The following is a 16,376-nucleotide window of genomic DNA, read 5'->3' as shown; positions in this document are numbered from 1 at the left end:
GGAGTCTTGCTGGTTTGAATTGAGCCCCCGGGGTCAGGGGTTGTATTTATACATGCGTGACGGAGGGGCTGATGATCTTTGTGTTGTTGAGCCTCCAAATTTATCATCCTCTCATCCATGTAAACAGCAATTGTTCAACTCAGAACGCAGTTGAAAAATGAATAATAATAGACATAACAAAAAAGCCGGTAAGCCTTGTGCGTGGAGCCAGCAATATGAAGTCACGTTCGGCTTGTCCTCATTTGTGTCTCGTCCCGGGTTTGCCGGTCCGAATGTGCTTCCTGTCCGGGCGAGGTGGAGACGGGAGTCGGCCCATGACGAGCGACCAGTCGATGCGAGCGGACAGGATGTGGGCAGAGACTCGCTTGCGTGGATGTCACAGCAACTACAGGCGTCACAGGGACATGTGTGTGTGTGTGTGTGTGTGTGTGTGTGTGTGTGTATGTGTGTGTGTGTGTGTGTGTGCGTATTGTGTGAGATGTTGAAGCTTTGTGAAAAGTCCTGCGAGGAGCAGAAGAGCGTGTTAGAGCCTGAAACGCACTCAACGTGTTAAAGCTTGACACACACATCCATATTAGGGCCTGCAGGGACAGTACCTCTCAACCACTCCTGAAAAAAAAAAAAAAGTTGCTTATGTAGATTTTGTCTTCCAAGATAAAAGTGAGCAGTGAGCATTCTTTCAAGTGCATACGTGTTTGTGCGAGTGTGTGGCTTCATGCATGTGTGTGTGTGTTCTCACATGTCTGTTAACTGTGAGGAAGTCCTTGAGCCAGTGTTTGTCAGCTGGTGAGCGTTCTCAATATAAGCACTCTAATTGTTCAGAAAATTACAAGTAACGTTGATTGCCCCTGACACCATCTGACATGATGGCGGCATGGCCCCAGCTACGAATCCCCCCCGCCCCGCCCCACCTCAGCCCTGCCCTGCCCTCTTTCCACACCATCAACACCATCACCCCCTCCTCACCATCCTCGCCTCCCCTCTCATCCTCCTCGGGATGTTGTTGCAGCCCCCGTTGACCGCCGCCTTGCCCCCCAGTGACCGCCGCGTGCCCTCCGCTGCTCAGAGTGATGTCAATCTGCTCGGGCATCTCTTTCTGACACCTTTCATCCATCGCCGGGACCAAAATGTGCCCGCTTGTTGCGCTTGTACAAGACGGAAAATGTCTTTTTTAATGCCAAGAGATAGACCAGCACTGCTCTTCTTAGGCGGAGTGCCCTAGGGCTCAATTTTAGAGCCTCTTGTCTTCTCCTTGTGCGTGTCTATTTTATAGTTATAGTTCAAATAGTTTATAGTTCTATTTGAATTTTACTGCTGTGTCAGGCACAATATTAGTTATCTGAAAAATCTACTGCAATACATTACCAAGGTTACTTTGTTTCTTTGCGCTACCGGTTGTTTCTAATAATACTAACGGTGCAGGTGTGAGTCGGATTTGGCGTGTGATGGCACGTGGACGTTTGCGGCGTATAGTCAGGGCCCTCGAAGGCCGGCATGTGTCACTTCTCGCTCCCGTCAGTGTTAATACGCGCATGGTTACTCGGCCGTGGAGCTGCGACAGATCACATGAAGTCGTGCCCCCCAACCCTTGCCCGCCTCCTCTCGCCCTGTTTCATCCCTGCGTTGACCTCGCTTGCTTGCACAGTGACTACATATCCGTTACTGTCCAGGCGTCACCTCTGGCGTGAAGACTTTTTGTTTAATTTCAGGTCAGAACCTGCCCGCCGTCCGCCACGGTGCCGCCATGTGCCCGGCGGTGCCGCCATGTGCCCGGCGGTGCCGCCATGTGCCCGGCGGGCAGCGTTGCGGCCATGGCACAGAGTATCAGCGGTGATGGCTGGCGAGCGCCCAGAGCCACGGTGTCACTGTGGCTCCGGGCTCGGACCTTTGGACTTTTCAGACAGCAGCGCATGAACATGACCTTTTGTGCCTGGCGTAAGCTTTGTGGCATTTGTGGCGACATGTTGGAATCCAAAGCTATTTGGTATATTCTATGAAATGTTTTTAAGATGTGTTGGCTGACAAACAGGACGTCTTGGCTTATCCTTGGTTAGCTAGCTAGCATATGTCATTCAACTTGACCTCTGCCCTCACTTCCTGTTGGTCAAATCCCAAATGATTTGGCTTCCCTGGCATCCATGTATAAGTTTCGCACCGTGGAGGCCGCCCCTCGGGCCGTCGCTGGTGACAGAAAGGCGGGTGGGGAGGCATGATGTGTTGTGACAGCGGCGGCCGGGGCTGGCGGGCGGTCACCATGCGGCACCATATTGCCGGGCTCCCCGGGGACCGGGGATCAGCGTGCCAGCCTGGCCAAGACGTGCTAATAGGCGCAACACGTCTTGCTTTCACACATTAAGGCGGGCGCGGGGTGACAGATCGGAGCTGTGATACCGCCGCCTGCGAGGAAAAAACGAGAAGGTTCCGGCGCCCGCTGCCAGGCGGCTAATGATGACAGCCATGGAGCTCTTTGTGTGGAGAGTGACAGTCGTCGCCGTATTGGCTCTGCCCATATCAAGCCCAGCAAGAATTTTTCCGCTGCCCTTCCTTGCTCACAAAACCTTTGTGCGTGTTCCTTGCGACCTCAGGGCGCCAACGCTCCATTTGACAGATTGAGTACCTGCCGCGCTAGCTTTGCATCAAAGGTGTGGCCGTGACGCCCCGCCGCCACTTTTTATTGACTGTCTTTGCGGTCAAATCCACCTTTCATACATCTACTTCTCACTTCTCCACTATTATACTGTAAAAACATACAGCGATGACATTATTTTAAAAACAATTAATCGTTGCTTAGTCGATTAATCGGTTTAACCCCAATGGGTATAATGTAGCTTAGCTGGCTAACCCAAAGACTAAACGTCGTCGTCTCCTCTTGGGCGGCCACCCCTCCCTCCGACGTGGTGTGCCCCTCCATCCCCGCAGGCCATGTGATGCCTGCTGCAGCGAGCAAACATGCTGCCAGTCATCAATACGGGTTCCTTACGTAGGTCACGGGTTCAAATACAGTTCACCGCCTCTGCCTGACGCCATTGAACCAAACCCCCCCACCACCACCACATGATGTCAGAACATGTGCATGTGTGCAGTATGATGGCACCATTAAGACTATTGTTGTTTTTATTTGCGTTGCGTGTTTCCTTGACATGGCCTCCTCTGATTGGCCCTTCGATCGGGCATCCGGGCCTTGTGCCAGCTGACATAATGAACACGTTGTCACCACCACAGCGCCTCACCACTCATGTATCAACGGAAAATGTCACGTTCGGTTCACTTCCGATGTTTGATCGCTGACCACGTTTGCTTCTCAGCTCTGAGGTTAAGGGTTCGAATCTATTCTCTCATCTTCTTTTCTGGTCTGTAAATGAAATTGGATACGCCTGTTAATGTTCACTGATTTTTAAAAAATATACATTAGCTTTATTAAAATTTATTCGTTTTCTTTTAAATGAATTCATGTAATCTTTTTTTTACCCTGATTCTCAAAATGGCAATTTTTTTTATTTTTTTTTTAAGTATCTTGACAGCACAGCACTTGTGTGTGATGTGGTTTATGTGGCCACCTAGTGGGCGGAGGAACACTTTTAACATGCAAACATGCTCGCTCTTCTGTCTTCAAAATCAAATGTGACCTTTGACCGTATGCGTGAAAGTGTGTCGTGGGTGTAGTGTTCAGCTAATGGAACGTTTCCATGCTTGCAGGTCGACATCCTCCCGTGTGGTTTTGTGGTGCAGTAATCTTGATCATTTTTTACTCTTCCTGAGGTTAGCGGCCCGCCTTTTTAAAATGTGTAAACCAAATTTAGTGCGAAAAAAATGCATCCAGAGTTGTGTGTGTGGTTGTTGAGCACTTGACGGAAATATGCACTAAAAAGCAACAATCCCACTCTAGATTTGCGAGCCTCTGGCCTTTGGACAGGGGTGTGTAGACTTTTTATATTCACTTATTCGCAAAGACATCAATTGTGTGAAAATGTGAAGTAGAAACTTGTGAAGTTTTTTTCAATTGAAATTAAGTTAAGACAAGGAAGCGAGTTTCAGTGCAAGTTTATTTGGTTGGACTATTTACAGATACAGGAAAAAAAAAAGGTGACATCGAGATGTCTCGTTACGTCTCCACTGGCAGCATTGTGTCGTGTTGCAAAACAACATCACAATCAGTAAAAGCCTTTTTGTCTCCTGAGTGGGGCAAACATGGTGGACAAGCATGAATTGTTCCTCTGCTTGGCATTCTTTTCATAGTTCTCCTGAGTCAACGTGAGAGAAAAAAAAAAAAGATTTTGGGTGGAAGATGCTTATTTGTTTTATATCAGCGTGTTTTTTTTCAATTATTAAATCATGAATAACAATTTTAATGTTTTTACGCCAGTATGACAACATTGGGACTCAAATCTTCTGCTCATATCATCAGTTGTGATGTCATCAGTCTGCGACGTGCTTGGCAGCAAAGTAGCCCTTTCAAAAAAAAAAAATCTTTTCAAACAGCAGAAAGTGCAGGAATGTCAATTGGTTACTTTGGGATCTTCACGCCAGTATGCGTTATTAAACCTCTGTAATCATTTTTTGCTGACACGGCGTTGTGACGAAAACACACACACACAAAAAAAAGGCCGGACGTGCTCATGTGAGCGATAAAACCTCAGATGAGCTGACATCAGTGTGAAAGTTTGTCTTATCAAAGTTCGCCAGCAGATCAAGAAGGAGTTCCTCCTCAGACATTTTTTTTTCCTGGGTTTTTTTTTTTTTGCTGTTTGTTGTTGAAAGGGGCGGTCTGGCTAACATCGTGTTGTTTTATTTATTTATTATTTTAGGCAGACACCCAGTGCACCTCGTCTGTGTTTTTCTGTACAGTGTGAGTTTCCACCAGGCTCAAATGTGACGCAAAAATATAAATTATGTTTGTTTTCTGCCTCGACTGATTTACAATATAAATTATATTATAATGTATATTAAGGGCCTGGAGACCGACACACGGCAGAGGCTAAAAGCTAGCATAAAGTGCTAAGATACTTAAAAAAATAAATAAATAGGCCGCAAGCGTAAAAGGTATAACATGAGTGCAAATGTACATGTTTCATGCTGTCTTTAAAGCTCGGACTGTGACGGTGACACCAACATGCAGAGCCACTTGGACCTCCAGCAAAAAAGCCCAAGAAAAAGCACGGGATGGGACTCACTAATCCAAAAGATGGAGCCATGCACTAGGAAAAAAAAAAGAAAAAAAAAAGAACAGAAGCGGCCATTTTGCTTGATTGTAGGATTGGAAACTTCCCATGGAAATTAATGGAAATTCATAGGAATACATTTACCAAATTTACGGCTGACTCTCAGCTGAAAAAAAAAACTAATCTCCACAAGGGGGCGCAAAATCCTAAAAATAAAATTTCATAAAACTACACAAAATTTCCAGTTTATTCCCATAGAAAGTTTCTACTTTGGAAAATTTCAAAAATCCTCAGTTTAAATTTCCATGGAAATTTACTGTCTGAAAAATTTCCAACACCACTTCATCATTTAGAATAAATGAATAAAAATAAAAGAAAATCCCTGCTACCCTCTCATATTGGTCCTCCGGTCGCCATGGCGATCAGATCTTGCTGTTCTCTAGGTGGGAGTCAATGTGCTTGATGAGGGCGTCATCAGGGTAACCGACGGGGAACATCAGCTGGCATAGCGGGCAGCTCCGCACCTCGCTCTCCTCCGTCTCCATCCAGAGCTGCCGAGTGACACAGGTGGCCGGTTAGACGCCTGTCGCGGTGGCCGGCCGTCTTTACGCATCTCGTTCGCTCTCGTATGAGTCGGCGCGACCGCTCGGGCTCGTGTGAAATAGACCCAACGAGTCGATAATGTCGACTTACTCACGCTCTATATGAGCCCACGTTAAGCAAAATGCCAGAGGTAACGTTAGCGTCAACCGAGGTGTTTATGAAACCTCTTTTGTATGTCTTTCATGTCATCTCAATTAGCAACACACTAACAAGGCTCAACACTCACATTGATGGAGGGCCACGACTGAGCGTGCTCGGCCGATATGTAGCCGGGCTGGGGGTGGCAGCCTGGGGCGTTGGGGCACCGAGGGGCGGGGAAGGCCGAGCAGGGCGCCGAACCCCTCATAGGGCCCCCGGGCACGGCAGCGGGGAGCACACCCAGCGTTCTAGGCGGGCTGATGGGATGCGTGCAGGTCCACTCCTCCTCATCTTCGGAGGACTGCGCTGGTGGGGGCGGCGGCGCAGCCTGCGCGGACGGTGGTGGCGGCGGCTCAAAGCGCAGGGGAAAGGGCATCTCCCTGGGGTGGTCTCCTCCGCCGCCACCCTGGTGGGGCGACGATACCCCTCTGTGCTGCGAGTGCTGGGACGTCTGCTTGGAGTAGGCCTCCATGAAGGGCCGGGGCTTAGGCAGTGTGGACACGGGGTCCAGGGAGAAGCGCGGCGGGCACTGGTAGGCCGACGGGTCGGTCACTTCCGAGTAGCTGCGGCGGCCCTGGAAGCTGGCGCGGAGGTGCTGGCTGGCCGGGCGGCACGAGTACGAGGCCGGGCCCGCCTCGCCCACGTCCAGCAGGGGCGAGCGGCGGTGGGTGTCGGGCGAGAGGCGCTGCAGCACAGGTGAGCGCCGCTGCTGGATAGGCGAGTGGTGCGCGGGCGGCTGCGGCGCCACCGGCGAGTGGCGCTGAGAGATGGGCGAGTGGCGCTGCGATCCGGGCGAGTGGCGCTGGTGGTGGATGGGAGAGTGCAGCTGGACTGCAAGCACACCGTTAACACAAATTGCATCAGTTTTTCAAACACGGTTGAGAATTTCGATATCTGACAAGTTTCCTGTCTTGTAAAAGAAAACAAGTTGTGTGGCATCAGAAAGGCGGAGGTGTCAAAATGGATGCATCCTGTCGTGTTTCTGCGGGCGACTCACCCGGACTGTGTTGCTCTTGCGAGGCTTTCCTCAGGATCGCCGTCTGCTCGGAGCTCAGCGCTCGCAGGCGGCTCAGCTCCTCCGTCAGCTCCGTGTATGCCAGCGCCAGGTTGACCCTGGAAACGGAGACGCACGTATGGGCCTCTTCTCGTTCGTGACCTCATTTGCCTTAAAGATGATTTTGCAAGATGCATCGGTAGTGTACATGCACCAGGGTGAAGACTCTCCTTAATATCCGTTTCGAATCCAGGCTAAACTTAACTCCTCTGATTTTGGCGCCATCTTGTGGCATCTTAAAACATGACAATAAGAGGTCAAGAACTGCGATTAGGTAACTGTTTTTGTTGTCTGGAAATATTACTGGAATGCAAAGGAAATGCGACAAAAATATTGAGACACCTGAAAAAAAAAAAAGTTAGTTTTGGACATAAATTCAGGGACACCTGCAGGAAGTGAAAAATGGTGTTAAAAATTATATTTACAAGATAAAAATGTTTAAAATAGCTTATATAAGTCTGATGTGCGAGTTCTGTTTCCACAGCAAAATGTCAAATATATTACTTTTTCTCCCCGATTCCCATTTGCTCATAAAAATGCTGAAATATCTTCTCAGTGAAGAGTTGTGCCGTTTACACTAAATGCTCCAAATTACAAGAAGGCTTCGAGGGGGGCTCTCAGTGGGAGGATGTGAAAGCAGTGAGTAAAACCAAGCCACAGCGGAAAGACGAGCGGCACACACACACACACGCTCACCCTTTACTTTTATTCTTCTCCTCTTTGTTGGCTTTTCCCACCTCAAGTGGGCTGCGGTCGATTCTGTCTCTTGTTTCTCTTTCAATTTCATCTTTGTTTCGATTTTCCAGCCAATCGTAAAATGACTGCGACACGTATGACTTTTTGTCTCGGGCCATCTTTGCTCCCCCTCCCAGCCCCTCCCTCCCTGACTTACTGCTCATCTCCCACCTTCTTGATCCACTCCACGTCACACTGCTTGCACGGCGACGACATCTCCTGCCAAAGTAGAGCGTGAAATCAGCCGCACGAAAGCGTGAGGAATCTATTTCCATGAATGGATTGATTCTGGGAAGCATACGAAATATGACGCTCCAACTGGTGTGACCATCTCACCCACCTGGGGGCAGTATAAAACCGTCCATCCTCTCTTGGTTCATCAGTACAGCACTCATATTAATTGCTCCATTTTTAGCATCTTCCTGAAGCTAGCTAAAAACGCGCTGTCCCTCACCCTATCCCGTTGGCCGCCCTGAAGCTGCCTCACATCCTCCTTGAGGCGCTGACACTGCGCCTTGAGCTCCTCCTCTCGCTGGCACGCGCCCTGCACCTCGTGCCGCGCCCCTTCCAGCTCGGCCTCCAGCCGCTGCACCTTCAGGTCGGACAGCGTGTCCAGGCTGCGCGAGCTCTGCAGCGTTATGGCTGGGCAGTCCAGCACTGCACCGACATTCGCAAAAACGAGATGAACAAAAGTATGTGTGTGTGTCGACGAGCGCTCACACTCACTGTGCGCGTCGGGCCCCGCATGCAGCTGCAGGTACTGCATGTCTTTGCTGTGCAGCTGCAAGTTGAGCTTATGCACAGAATTGTCTCGTTGCCGGAGCGCCGCCTCCAGGCCCAGGATGCGCTCCACGTGCTTCTCCACCAAACCCGTCTGCAAGCACAAAGGTCACATGATCACTGCCGACAACGCTGCTGTGCCGCAGACACAAGCGGGCCGAGACCATCTTGTCCAGGTCCCTCTGGAGGTTGCTCTTCTCCATGTGGATCTTCTCATAGGCTTGGATCACATCCTCCAGCTGCTCCTCGCGCTCTTTCCTCTTCTGCAACTGCGAGGGCAAAGACGAGACGGAACGGCACACTTTTACTCCACTTTGTCCAACTTCTCCACCAAGAAGAAGAAAAGGGGGGGAAAAAAACAGGCCAACAATGCAGCAAGGGAGATGTTACACAAGAGTCCTTTTAGGACATGCAGGCAGCAGCTCCAACATGTTCATCAGATTCAAGACTTAAAGGCGTCCCAGGACGCTTTGCCTTGTTTGCAGCGCACCCTCATTAGGAGACTTGAAACTACAACAGACTTGTATTTTATCAGGCCGTAGCTTTGTTTAATATTTTTTTGAGTACTTTAACACCATCTTGTGGCATTTATAGGCGATTACAATTTTCTCTACGTATATAACCAACTGACCCTTGCCTGGCTCATTCATGGTTCTTTTTTTATTCCAATTTCAAACTTGCATTCCCACCTCATGCGTGAGGATATTGACCCTCTGCTGCAGATTGTCGTTCTCCGAGTGCAGCAACGCTGTCTCTTTGCTCTCAAAGGAGCAGTACGAATTGGTGTCTTCGGCAAACTCGCTGATCATCGGGAACTGAAAACACACAGCAGGAAATGTGTTAGGACGCGCTGAATCCAAAACGGATGGCTGATTTGTTTGGATGTATTTTATTTGTGACTTCACACGCTGAGACTGCGAGCTCCATTGACGGAGCTCAGGGTTGAAAAAAAAAAACAAAACACGTCTTACACGTTTTGCAACTGCAAAATTTTCTTTAGAAAGTAAAAAAATATTATTAAACTGAGGATAACTACGACTTTTTTTTACCTCCTATTTATAAGATTTGTTCATCCATTCAAATCATTTCAACTTTAAACTGAGCAGCTCATTCCTATGCTGAATATTTTCCGATGAATCCAGTGTGCCAAAAAAAAAAGAACTAAAGTATGCATGTTGAGTTAATGGATGAATTCTGTTTGCAACATGAGTACATCCGGAGAGTTAAAGTGGGGGCTCGTTGCCGACATGAGCGACGTGTTATGTAAGCAACATAAACGAGTGCATTTGCATTTAGAATGCCTTCCGTCAGCTTTGGGCGTTTTTAAAAAAAAAAAAAATTCCTTTCTGCGACGGCTGGACGAGGACTGAGTTTAACTACCTTTTTCCATTTAGCCAAACTGTCTTTGCTCAGTTAAACAGCGAAAGGCACCGAGGGCGTCCAGGGAGCGACACTAGCAAAACGCTCAACTCTGAGAAAAAGAAAGTACAGCTTGTCACTCCCGTGCCACAGCACGCTCGGCCTGCACTTCGCTCGGCCACACCCCTTTCGTTACCGTAATGTCTGTCACCTGCTTCCTCTTGTTACCCTGTGTATTTAAGCCCTGCCCGTGTGTTTCTCCCTGTCGGTGTCTACTGTTGTGTCCATTCCTGTTCGTGCCCAGTGTTCCTGTTCTTGTCATCTGGTTTTCCCTCGGTCTCTCTGAAGGCTCACGGTCAGAATTTTAACCTTGTCCAAGGGGACTTTATGTCGGTCAGTCTGTCTGTTTTGCTGGCCGTGAGTCTCCCTCCCGTCTGTGTCGTCGGTTCCCCAACTGCCTCCCTTCCAACTCCTTTTCCCTGCAATAAATCCTGGTTCAAGCTGCATTTGGTCGCCCTGGCTCAACTCATTCCGGACACAGCTTGAGCTCGAAATGTTCTTTTTCCTGGGGGGGGGCCTTTAGGTAGACTCCAAGTGTCATCCCACCCCCCTAAATGCGCATCAGTCTCTGTGGGTTTTGAGCACACTTGGTAACAGAGTGGCGCTTTTGTCGAGGGAGTAAATTTAAAAAAAAAAAAATCCCCTTTCTCCCAGTAGGTTGATTTGAGTCTTGAGGAAAACTGACTGAAAACCCACTCATTGTTTTTTTTTGTAGTATTTCTTTAGAACCTGACTTTGGGCCGCAGGCGGCGTACCCCCCCTGGACTGACTGTGAGTCAATGGCAGTTTTTGCTTGCGGCTTGGCGTGCAGCAATTCCGGAGGTGGGGAGCGAGCGTAATGGAATAGCGTAGGAGGGAGCAAAGAAAGCTGGCAGAACGCTAAAAGAAAACAGGGAGGCCCGTTTTCGATTCGGAGTGTGGAAATGAACAAAGGTGTTTTTCTAAGAAGTCCTCCACGAAGACGCCATTTTGTTTACGAGGGCATCTTAGGCTACGATGACCACGACGTCATGCGAGCGGTGATAGAGTGAGACGGCGTTGCTATGGCAACCGCCCACATGCACGGGGGCTCATCACGCTTAGTGAAAGCGAAACCCCCGGTTAAGCCGCGGCGCTGTCCGGTGCTGAAGTTGCAACATTTCAATTTAATTCAATTGCATTGACTTAATGCAGACTGAAAATGTAGTCAGCATCTGGTGGGTGGGATACCATTTGCTCATCAACACTATTTCTTTCTTTTCAAAAGGCCCATAGTTTGTTCCCGGCCAAATATGTTTTCGGAGGGTGTGAAGACAAGTTGTGATGAGTCACAAAGTTGAGCGTCTTCCATCTGCTCTGAGTCATGTGTCGACCTCGTGGCTCGTTTTCGCTTGTAATGTTTTTTTTTCCGCCTACAAGTGGAGAGAGCGTGATGGGTCATTCGGCTAAAATCCAGAGATTTACTCCATCAGGATGCAAACGAGGTGACAAAAATGCTTTTTGTCTTGAGATACAACTCATAATTTGAGATATGAGTCAGTCCCCCAGCTACTAGACGGCAGCAGCAGATTGGGCCACCGTCAATCTGCATAGGTTTCCTTAGAAATCTATTGACCTTTCCGTGGAAGGTCAATTTAAAAATAATTGACCTAATAAGAGTAAACAATTATTTTTTGCTTGCCAACACAAAGCCAAACAGGAAGTAGTGCATTTACCTTAATCTCGTAGAGCTTCAGCTTCCTCTTAATGCTGCTGTTCTCGCGCTCTAGGCCGCCTAGCCGGCTCTTGATGTCCTGGTAGGCGGCGATCAAGGCAAAGTGCGAAGGCGAGTAGACGTTGTCGGAGCTGAGGGGTGGCGAACGCCATCCCACACCGCCGCAGCCGTCTTCCTTCAGGCCAGCGCCGCCGCTGTTGCCGGCCCCGCCCAGCAGGCCCAGCTCGCCGCAGCCGAACAGAGACTGCATGTCCTCAACCTGAACACACACACACACACACACTCTCCTTAAATATGAACCAATTTGCTTTCAAAGGAGACACAAGCACATCTCGGCCTACTAAATTTGGCAGGACGGACTCGATAGACTCTTGACCATGTCGAGTATTTGTGGGGAACAGGCCGATTGCGAAATCAGTTTTGTAAGTAGACAGACCGAACCGCTGCTAATATGTAAATGAGATAAAGGAGGATTGGTCCGATGAGCAGAAACACCTGTGATGACATCACTGAGAGTGGCTGGCTGGTCACGTAGTGCCAGTGACTTCCCACTGCTGCGGCCACTTCGCGCCGTGAGTCAGCCGTCGCCCCCGGAGCCATTTTCATCTGCTGCGTCCTCCACGCCGGTGCGGACCCCCCTCGGGCCCGCCTAGCAGCGAACTCATGGCGGCCGATGTGGCATAACTCAGAAACGTCGTATTTACTGGATGCGACCTAGCCGAATGACCCTTGACGACTATTCATTTTTCATCAGAATCGTTGTTTGTATAATGAGATGAATCGCTCCAGACGTTCTTTGTTTGCCAAATATTTGACCGGGTGTGTATATTTGGAACACGGAGGCTCAAGTATCGATGTGCTAATCCAATCCAGCAGATCCATACGCAGCGCCTCTCTGACCTTATTAAGTGAATCCGTCAAATGTTGTTTCATGGCTTGCAGGCACACAAATGGAATCCCTTCAATGATCTGTTCGTTTTAGACGACACTCGTACCCTGTCCCGGCAAGCCGGGCTGCACCCTGGATTGGTCGCCAGCCAATCGCAAAAGCAAGCGGCTGACGTGTGCTTGTGTGAAAGTTCTCCTCAGAAGCAAATTCACACTGACTGCACTCTTGCGTTCCGTCTGACACGTTTTCGCACGTAAGCAGGCGCCTCCACACACGCCCCCGCACACACGCTTTATGTATGTATGTATGTCGTTCATGCATTAGGCATGGATGTGAGCAGATGCTGCTGATGTTCAACTTGGAGGAAGTCACAGCTTTGAATGCAGATTGCTCGCGTGTGTGTGTTGAGGTTGCACGTGTGCCTTTGCAGGCGTCCTTGTCCAAGGGCGCTTTCCTTGTGCCTCTATGCTGCACAGAGAGGTGGATGGGGGGGGGGGGCTGATCACAGAAGGTGGTCCCTAGGGGGAGGAGGGGAATCTGACCCGTGAGTGTATTGACTCGAAAAAAATGCAGAAGTAAAAATGGATTTTGGACTGTCGATTGTTCTCGGTGTCACTTGCTATTATCGTGGTAACCATGGCAACCTGGCTGTCTTATTTTTTTTTCCCCCGAGCCCGCTGTGTCTTTATCACGAGATGGCGTGAGCAGTCAAAGCGCTAATGACGTGCTTGAATGAGCGACGACATCGGCTGGATGGTGATGTCCGCTTGATTTCATTCCAGATATTAGACGGTGTCATCATGATTCTCTTGCAACTTACTGAACTTTATCCAGATGTTAGACTGGACCATCAGCACACTCTGTCTCTACTTCCCGCATTTTCATTCCAGCCAACCACAATAACGTAACGAAACGTTGCTGGGACCGACTGGGAAGCGCGAGTAGATATTTTTAGGCGCTCCGTTGGGGAATGCGGGCAGCCTGGCAAGCGGCGACAGGCAAGTGGGTTACCTGCATATTTTTTTGCAAAGCAGAAGAAAAAAAAAAGACCGAGCAGATCCCTGCTGAGCATGGGCGGATTATATGGAAGTAGACTACCAATAGTAGAAAGCAAAACGGGGGGAAGATATTTTTGTTGGCTCCAGCGTCCAAAGTCATATCCAACATAACACTTTACACATTTGGTGGTCATGTGACACGTCCGTCCAAGTCATTGCATTCCAACGTCTCGTTCGGCCTTTGGGAGTTTCTTTGCTGCCTGAGCAATGGCCTTGCCTCCTCTGACTTTCCTTTGTCTCACCTCCTCCTTCCTCCCGCCCGCTCAATTGCCTACTTTGTCCTCTTTCCGGGTCGCCATGGTGATGGGAGGTTGTGCCGCCTGAGCGCCTCGGATCGGTCGTAACTCATAAAGGTGTCAGCGGAGGCTTTCAGACGGCCCGCCGGCATCCTCTCTCCTGGAAACTCGCTCTCGGAAAATCGGATGAGACTCGGTGGAGATCAGATTAGAGCTCGTCATGCATTGATCGAACATCTGGACAAATAATGGCATGGTAGACATGCTAACCGTTCCGCGACGGCTCTGCACTTGTGAAAAGGCGGCTAATCCAAAGTATGCACGTGAGCGTCTTCCCACTCGAGCTGCCAACGGCCGAGGTGTTGTTTCCACAAATCATCAAAGAGTCGCTTTTGGACGCCTGCGTCAGCACTTTCTTTGCACAACACAAGCCGCCTGACTGCCACTGTCTGGGCTGGGTGTCACATAAAAACCAACGGCACCGAAAATAATCATTTGGGCCTTTAAGTGTGAAATTAAACAACCAACCTGACTTCCTCTGCGCATGCGTGTGTTCTGTACGTGTGAGAGCGAGCGTGTGTCGTGTGCCCAGAGGTGATGATGCAGGAGAGTGAGATAAATGATCTCATATGTTGTGTCAAAGCTCAGCCCCGCAGCTCCGCCGAGCGCTGGAGTCGCTTCCAAAAAATGTCTTTGCAAAAGTCTTGCTTGAGTGTTGCTATGTTTTTAGCGTTGTTAGCGCTTGCTATCGTAGTAACATTCAGAGTTGCATGGCCCCTGCCGGGCAGGGCTGCATAAAAAAAAAAAAAAACTGGAAATGCACCTGAGCAACAAGAACAAGGCCTGCTAGTTGACAGCTGGGGTATGATTTAGCTTCATTCCACAGAGTCGACACATCTGCTGCTTACATAGCCATTTTCTCACCCTGATTGCGTCAACACCGCACGTAAATGTTCAGATGGCATTAAGAGGCTCAAAATAAAAGCTGTCAAATCCTCTGCAATGACAACACTGATTAAAAAAAAAAAAAAAAAAAAAGATTGCTCAGATGGCCTTGCTATTCTTCTGCTAACCACTAGAGGGCGGCCTTGACTACTATTCGGGGTTTTGCATGATTTGTTCAGATGCTCAGTTGAGTTTTGTTTGTTTTAGCTTTTGTCAGCTTTCATGCTTGCGAAGTTCGTATTTGTACTCAACTTTGTGACGTTCAAGACTGTTTTGAGCGCCTTTTGCAATTACTCCAGTGCCTAACTTTTGCAGAGTGCTCCTCTCCATCCTCCTCCTCATATCATCCTGCCTGCTTGGGCTTCTCACATTGTAACCATGTTCCAAAAGCACGTAGAAAAAAAATACACACTGGAACGTTTTGTACCGGGACATGACGCTGTCTGCGCGCGTGCGTGTGTGCTGTGCACGAGTGTATATATTGCAACAGCAAGCCAACATGGCTGCGCGTCCACGAGCAAAGATACGGGATGCAATTTGAACTCACGCTCTGATGTCGCGGACCGATCCGCCGTGAGGGCCATGGCCGGGTGCGGCGTGCGCCAAGCGGGCACGTAGGCGCGAGAAAAGGCGCTCTTTCCTCCTCCTCCTCTTTCTCCTCTTCGCTCTCCGGAGTGGCAGAATGGAAGCGACCGTAGAGCTAAGCACAAGCACGCCGCCTGTAGTCGCTCGTGTGCGGCGCGGCTCAGCTTCACATCGCGCTCTGTGGATGAGGATGAGGATGAGGAGGAGGAGGATGCTGATGATGCTGATGATGTCGCCCGAATAGCAGCGTCAGTCTCTCTCGCTGGTGATGACGCCACATTCATTAAGAATGACGAAGGACATATTTCATTATAATATTATTATGCAGTCTGCACAAAAGTAATGATGTCAACTCAGATGGGGCATAGATTGTCGGGAATTTTTTTGTGATTGTCATCCCGACCACGTTTCATATTGTATAGTAAAATTGACTTTAAGGGTTGAATTTTCAAAACAAGGGAAATGACCACAATGACCCTAAAATGGCAGCATCGAACCAAAATGGCAGACTGAGTGTTCTGTCAGCTACTCGTTTTGGACTTGTTGGTTTTATTTGGGGGGGAAAAGCAAGCAGGCAAGCCAGCCAGTCAGGCAGCGTGTATAATAAATAACACACTAGTGGGTGCTTCTTATGTAAGCGTCGCGATATAACCTGCTGCCTTGTGATGTTTCGCATCCCCTTATCCTCACTGATTCCTCCCAGGCGTCGTTGTCAAGAAAAGATCACAGATTTACACCCCTGCTCAGATGTCAGAATGCGCTCAGTCAAAAATTAGCATCAGTAAAGAAAGCGCACCAGAAGGGGCATTCTTGCATTCTACTTTTATTCCACTAGATAGCAGTGCTCCTTGCAAAATGTCCAAATTTACCTTAAATCGCCCATATTAAAACAATGGACTTTCTGTGTGTAAAGAAAAACGCGCGGAATGTCGCTCCAATTTGAGGCGTGTGTAAGTGTATATAAATATAAATATAGCCAATGAAGTACCGTAAACTAGTACGCCTATATTGCACACGTCGTTCTTCTCAGCGCTTACTTTCTTAAGAGCCATGCTGCAGGGCAAAAATACATTTACACGTAA

The 16,376-nt window shown here is 48.9% G+C and overlaps 1 protein-coding gene across 2 annotated transcripts; it reads right to left on the bottom strand.

Moving 5' to 3' along the window:
- Nucleotides 1-4,024: 4,024 nt before the first annotated feature.
- tbkbp1 (TBK1 binding protein 1) lies at nt 4,025-15,633 on the bottom strand. 2 transcript variants are annotated; one of them, XM_049758971.2, is made up of 10 exons: nt 15,257-15,633; nt 11,583-11,840; nt 9,159-9,284; nt 8,634-8,738; nt 8,144-8,563; nt 7,847-7,908; nt 6,898-7,013; nt 5,989-6,731; nt 5,549-5,710; nt 4,025-4,449 (listed from the first exon to the last, which is right to left on the bottom strand). In XM_049758971.2, the coding sequence occupies exons 2-9, from the start codon at nt 11,829-11,831 to the stop codon at nt 5,582-5,584; spliced, it is 1,950 nt and encodes a 649-aa protein (XP_049614928.1). In that variant the 5' UTR covers nt 11,832-11,840; nt 15,257-15,633; the 3' UTR covers nt 4,025-4,449; nt 5,549-5,581. The 2 variants fall into 2 exon arrangements, with proteins under 2 accessions (XP_049614928.1, XP_049614929.1); XM_049758972.2 differs by having other exon boundaries at nt 4,025-5,710; nt 8,144-8,346; nt 8,416-8,563; nt 15,257-15,625.
- Between the last annotated feature and the right edge of the window lie 743 nt (nt 15,634-16,376).

Source organism: Syngnathus scovelli, chromosome 21, assembly GCF_024217435.2.
Source record: "Syngnathus scovelli strain Florida chromosome 21, RoL_Ssco_1.2, whole genome shotgun sequence".
NCBI lineage: Eukaryota > Metazoa > Chordata > Actinopteri > Syngnathiformes > Syngnathidae > Syngnathus > Syngnathus scovelli.
The sequence above is the reverse complement of the archived record's forward strand: the minus strand, read 5'-3'. Positions and strand labels throughout refer to the sequence as shown.

Bases quoted from the DNA above. Each gene is read 5' to 3' on its own strand.
- tbkbp1 (XM_049758971.2), bottom strand. From the start codon at position 11,831: ATGCAGTCTCTGTTCGGCTGCGGCGAGCTGGGCCTGCTGGGCGGGGCC. The intron at 9,285-11,582 runs GTAAATGCACTA...GTGTGTTTTCAG, and splicing joins TGAAGCTCTACGAGATTAAG to TTCCCGATGATCAGCGAGTT. The intron at 7,909-8,143 runs GTGAGGGACAGC...CTACTTTGGCAG, and splicing joins AGGGCGGCCAACGGGATAGG to GAGATGTCGTCGCCGTGCAA.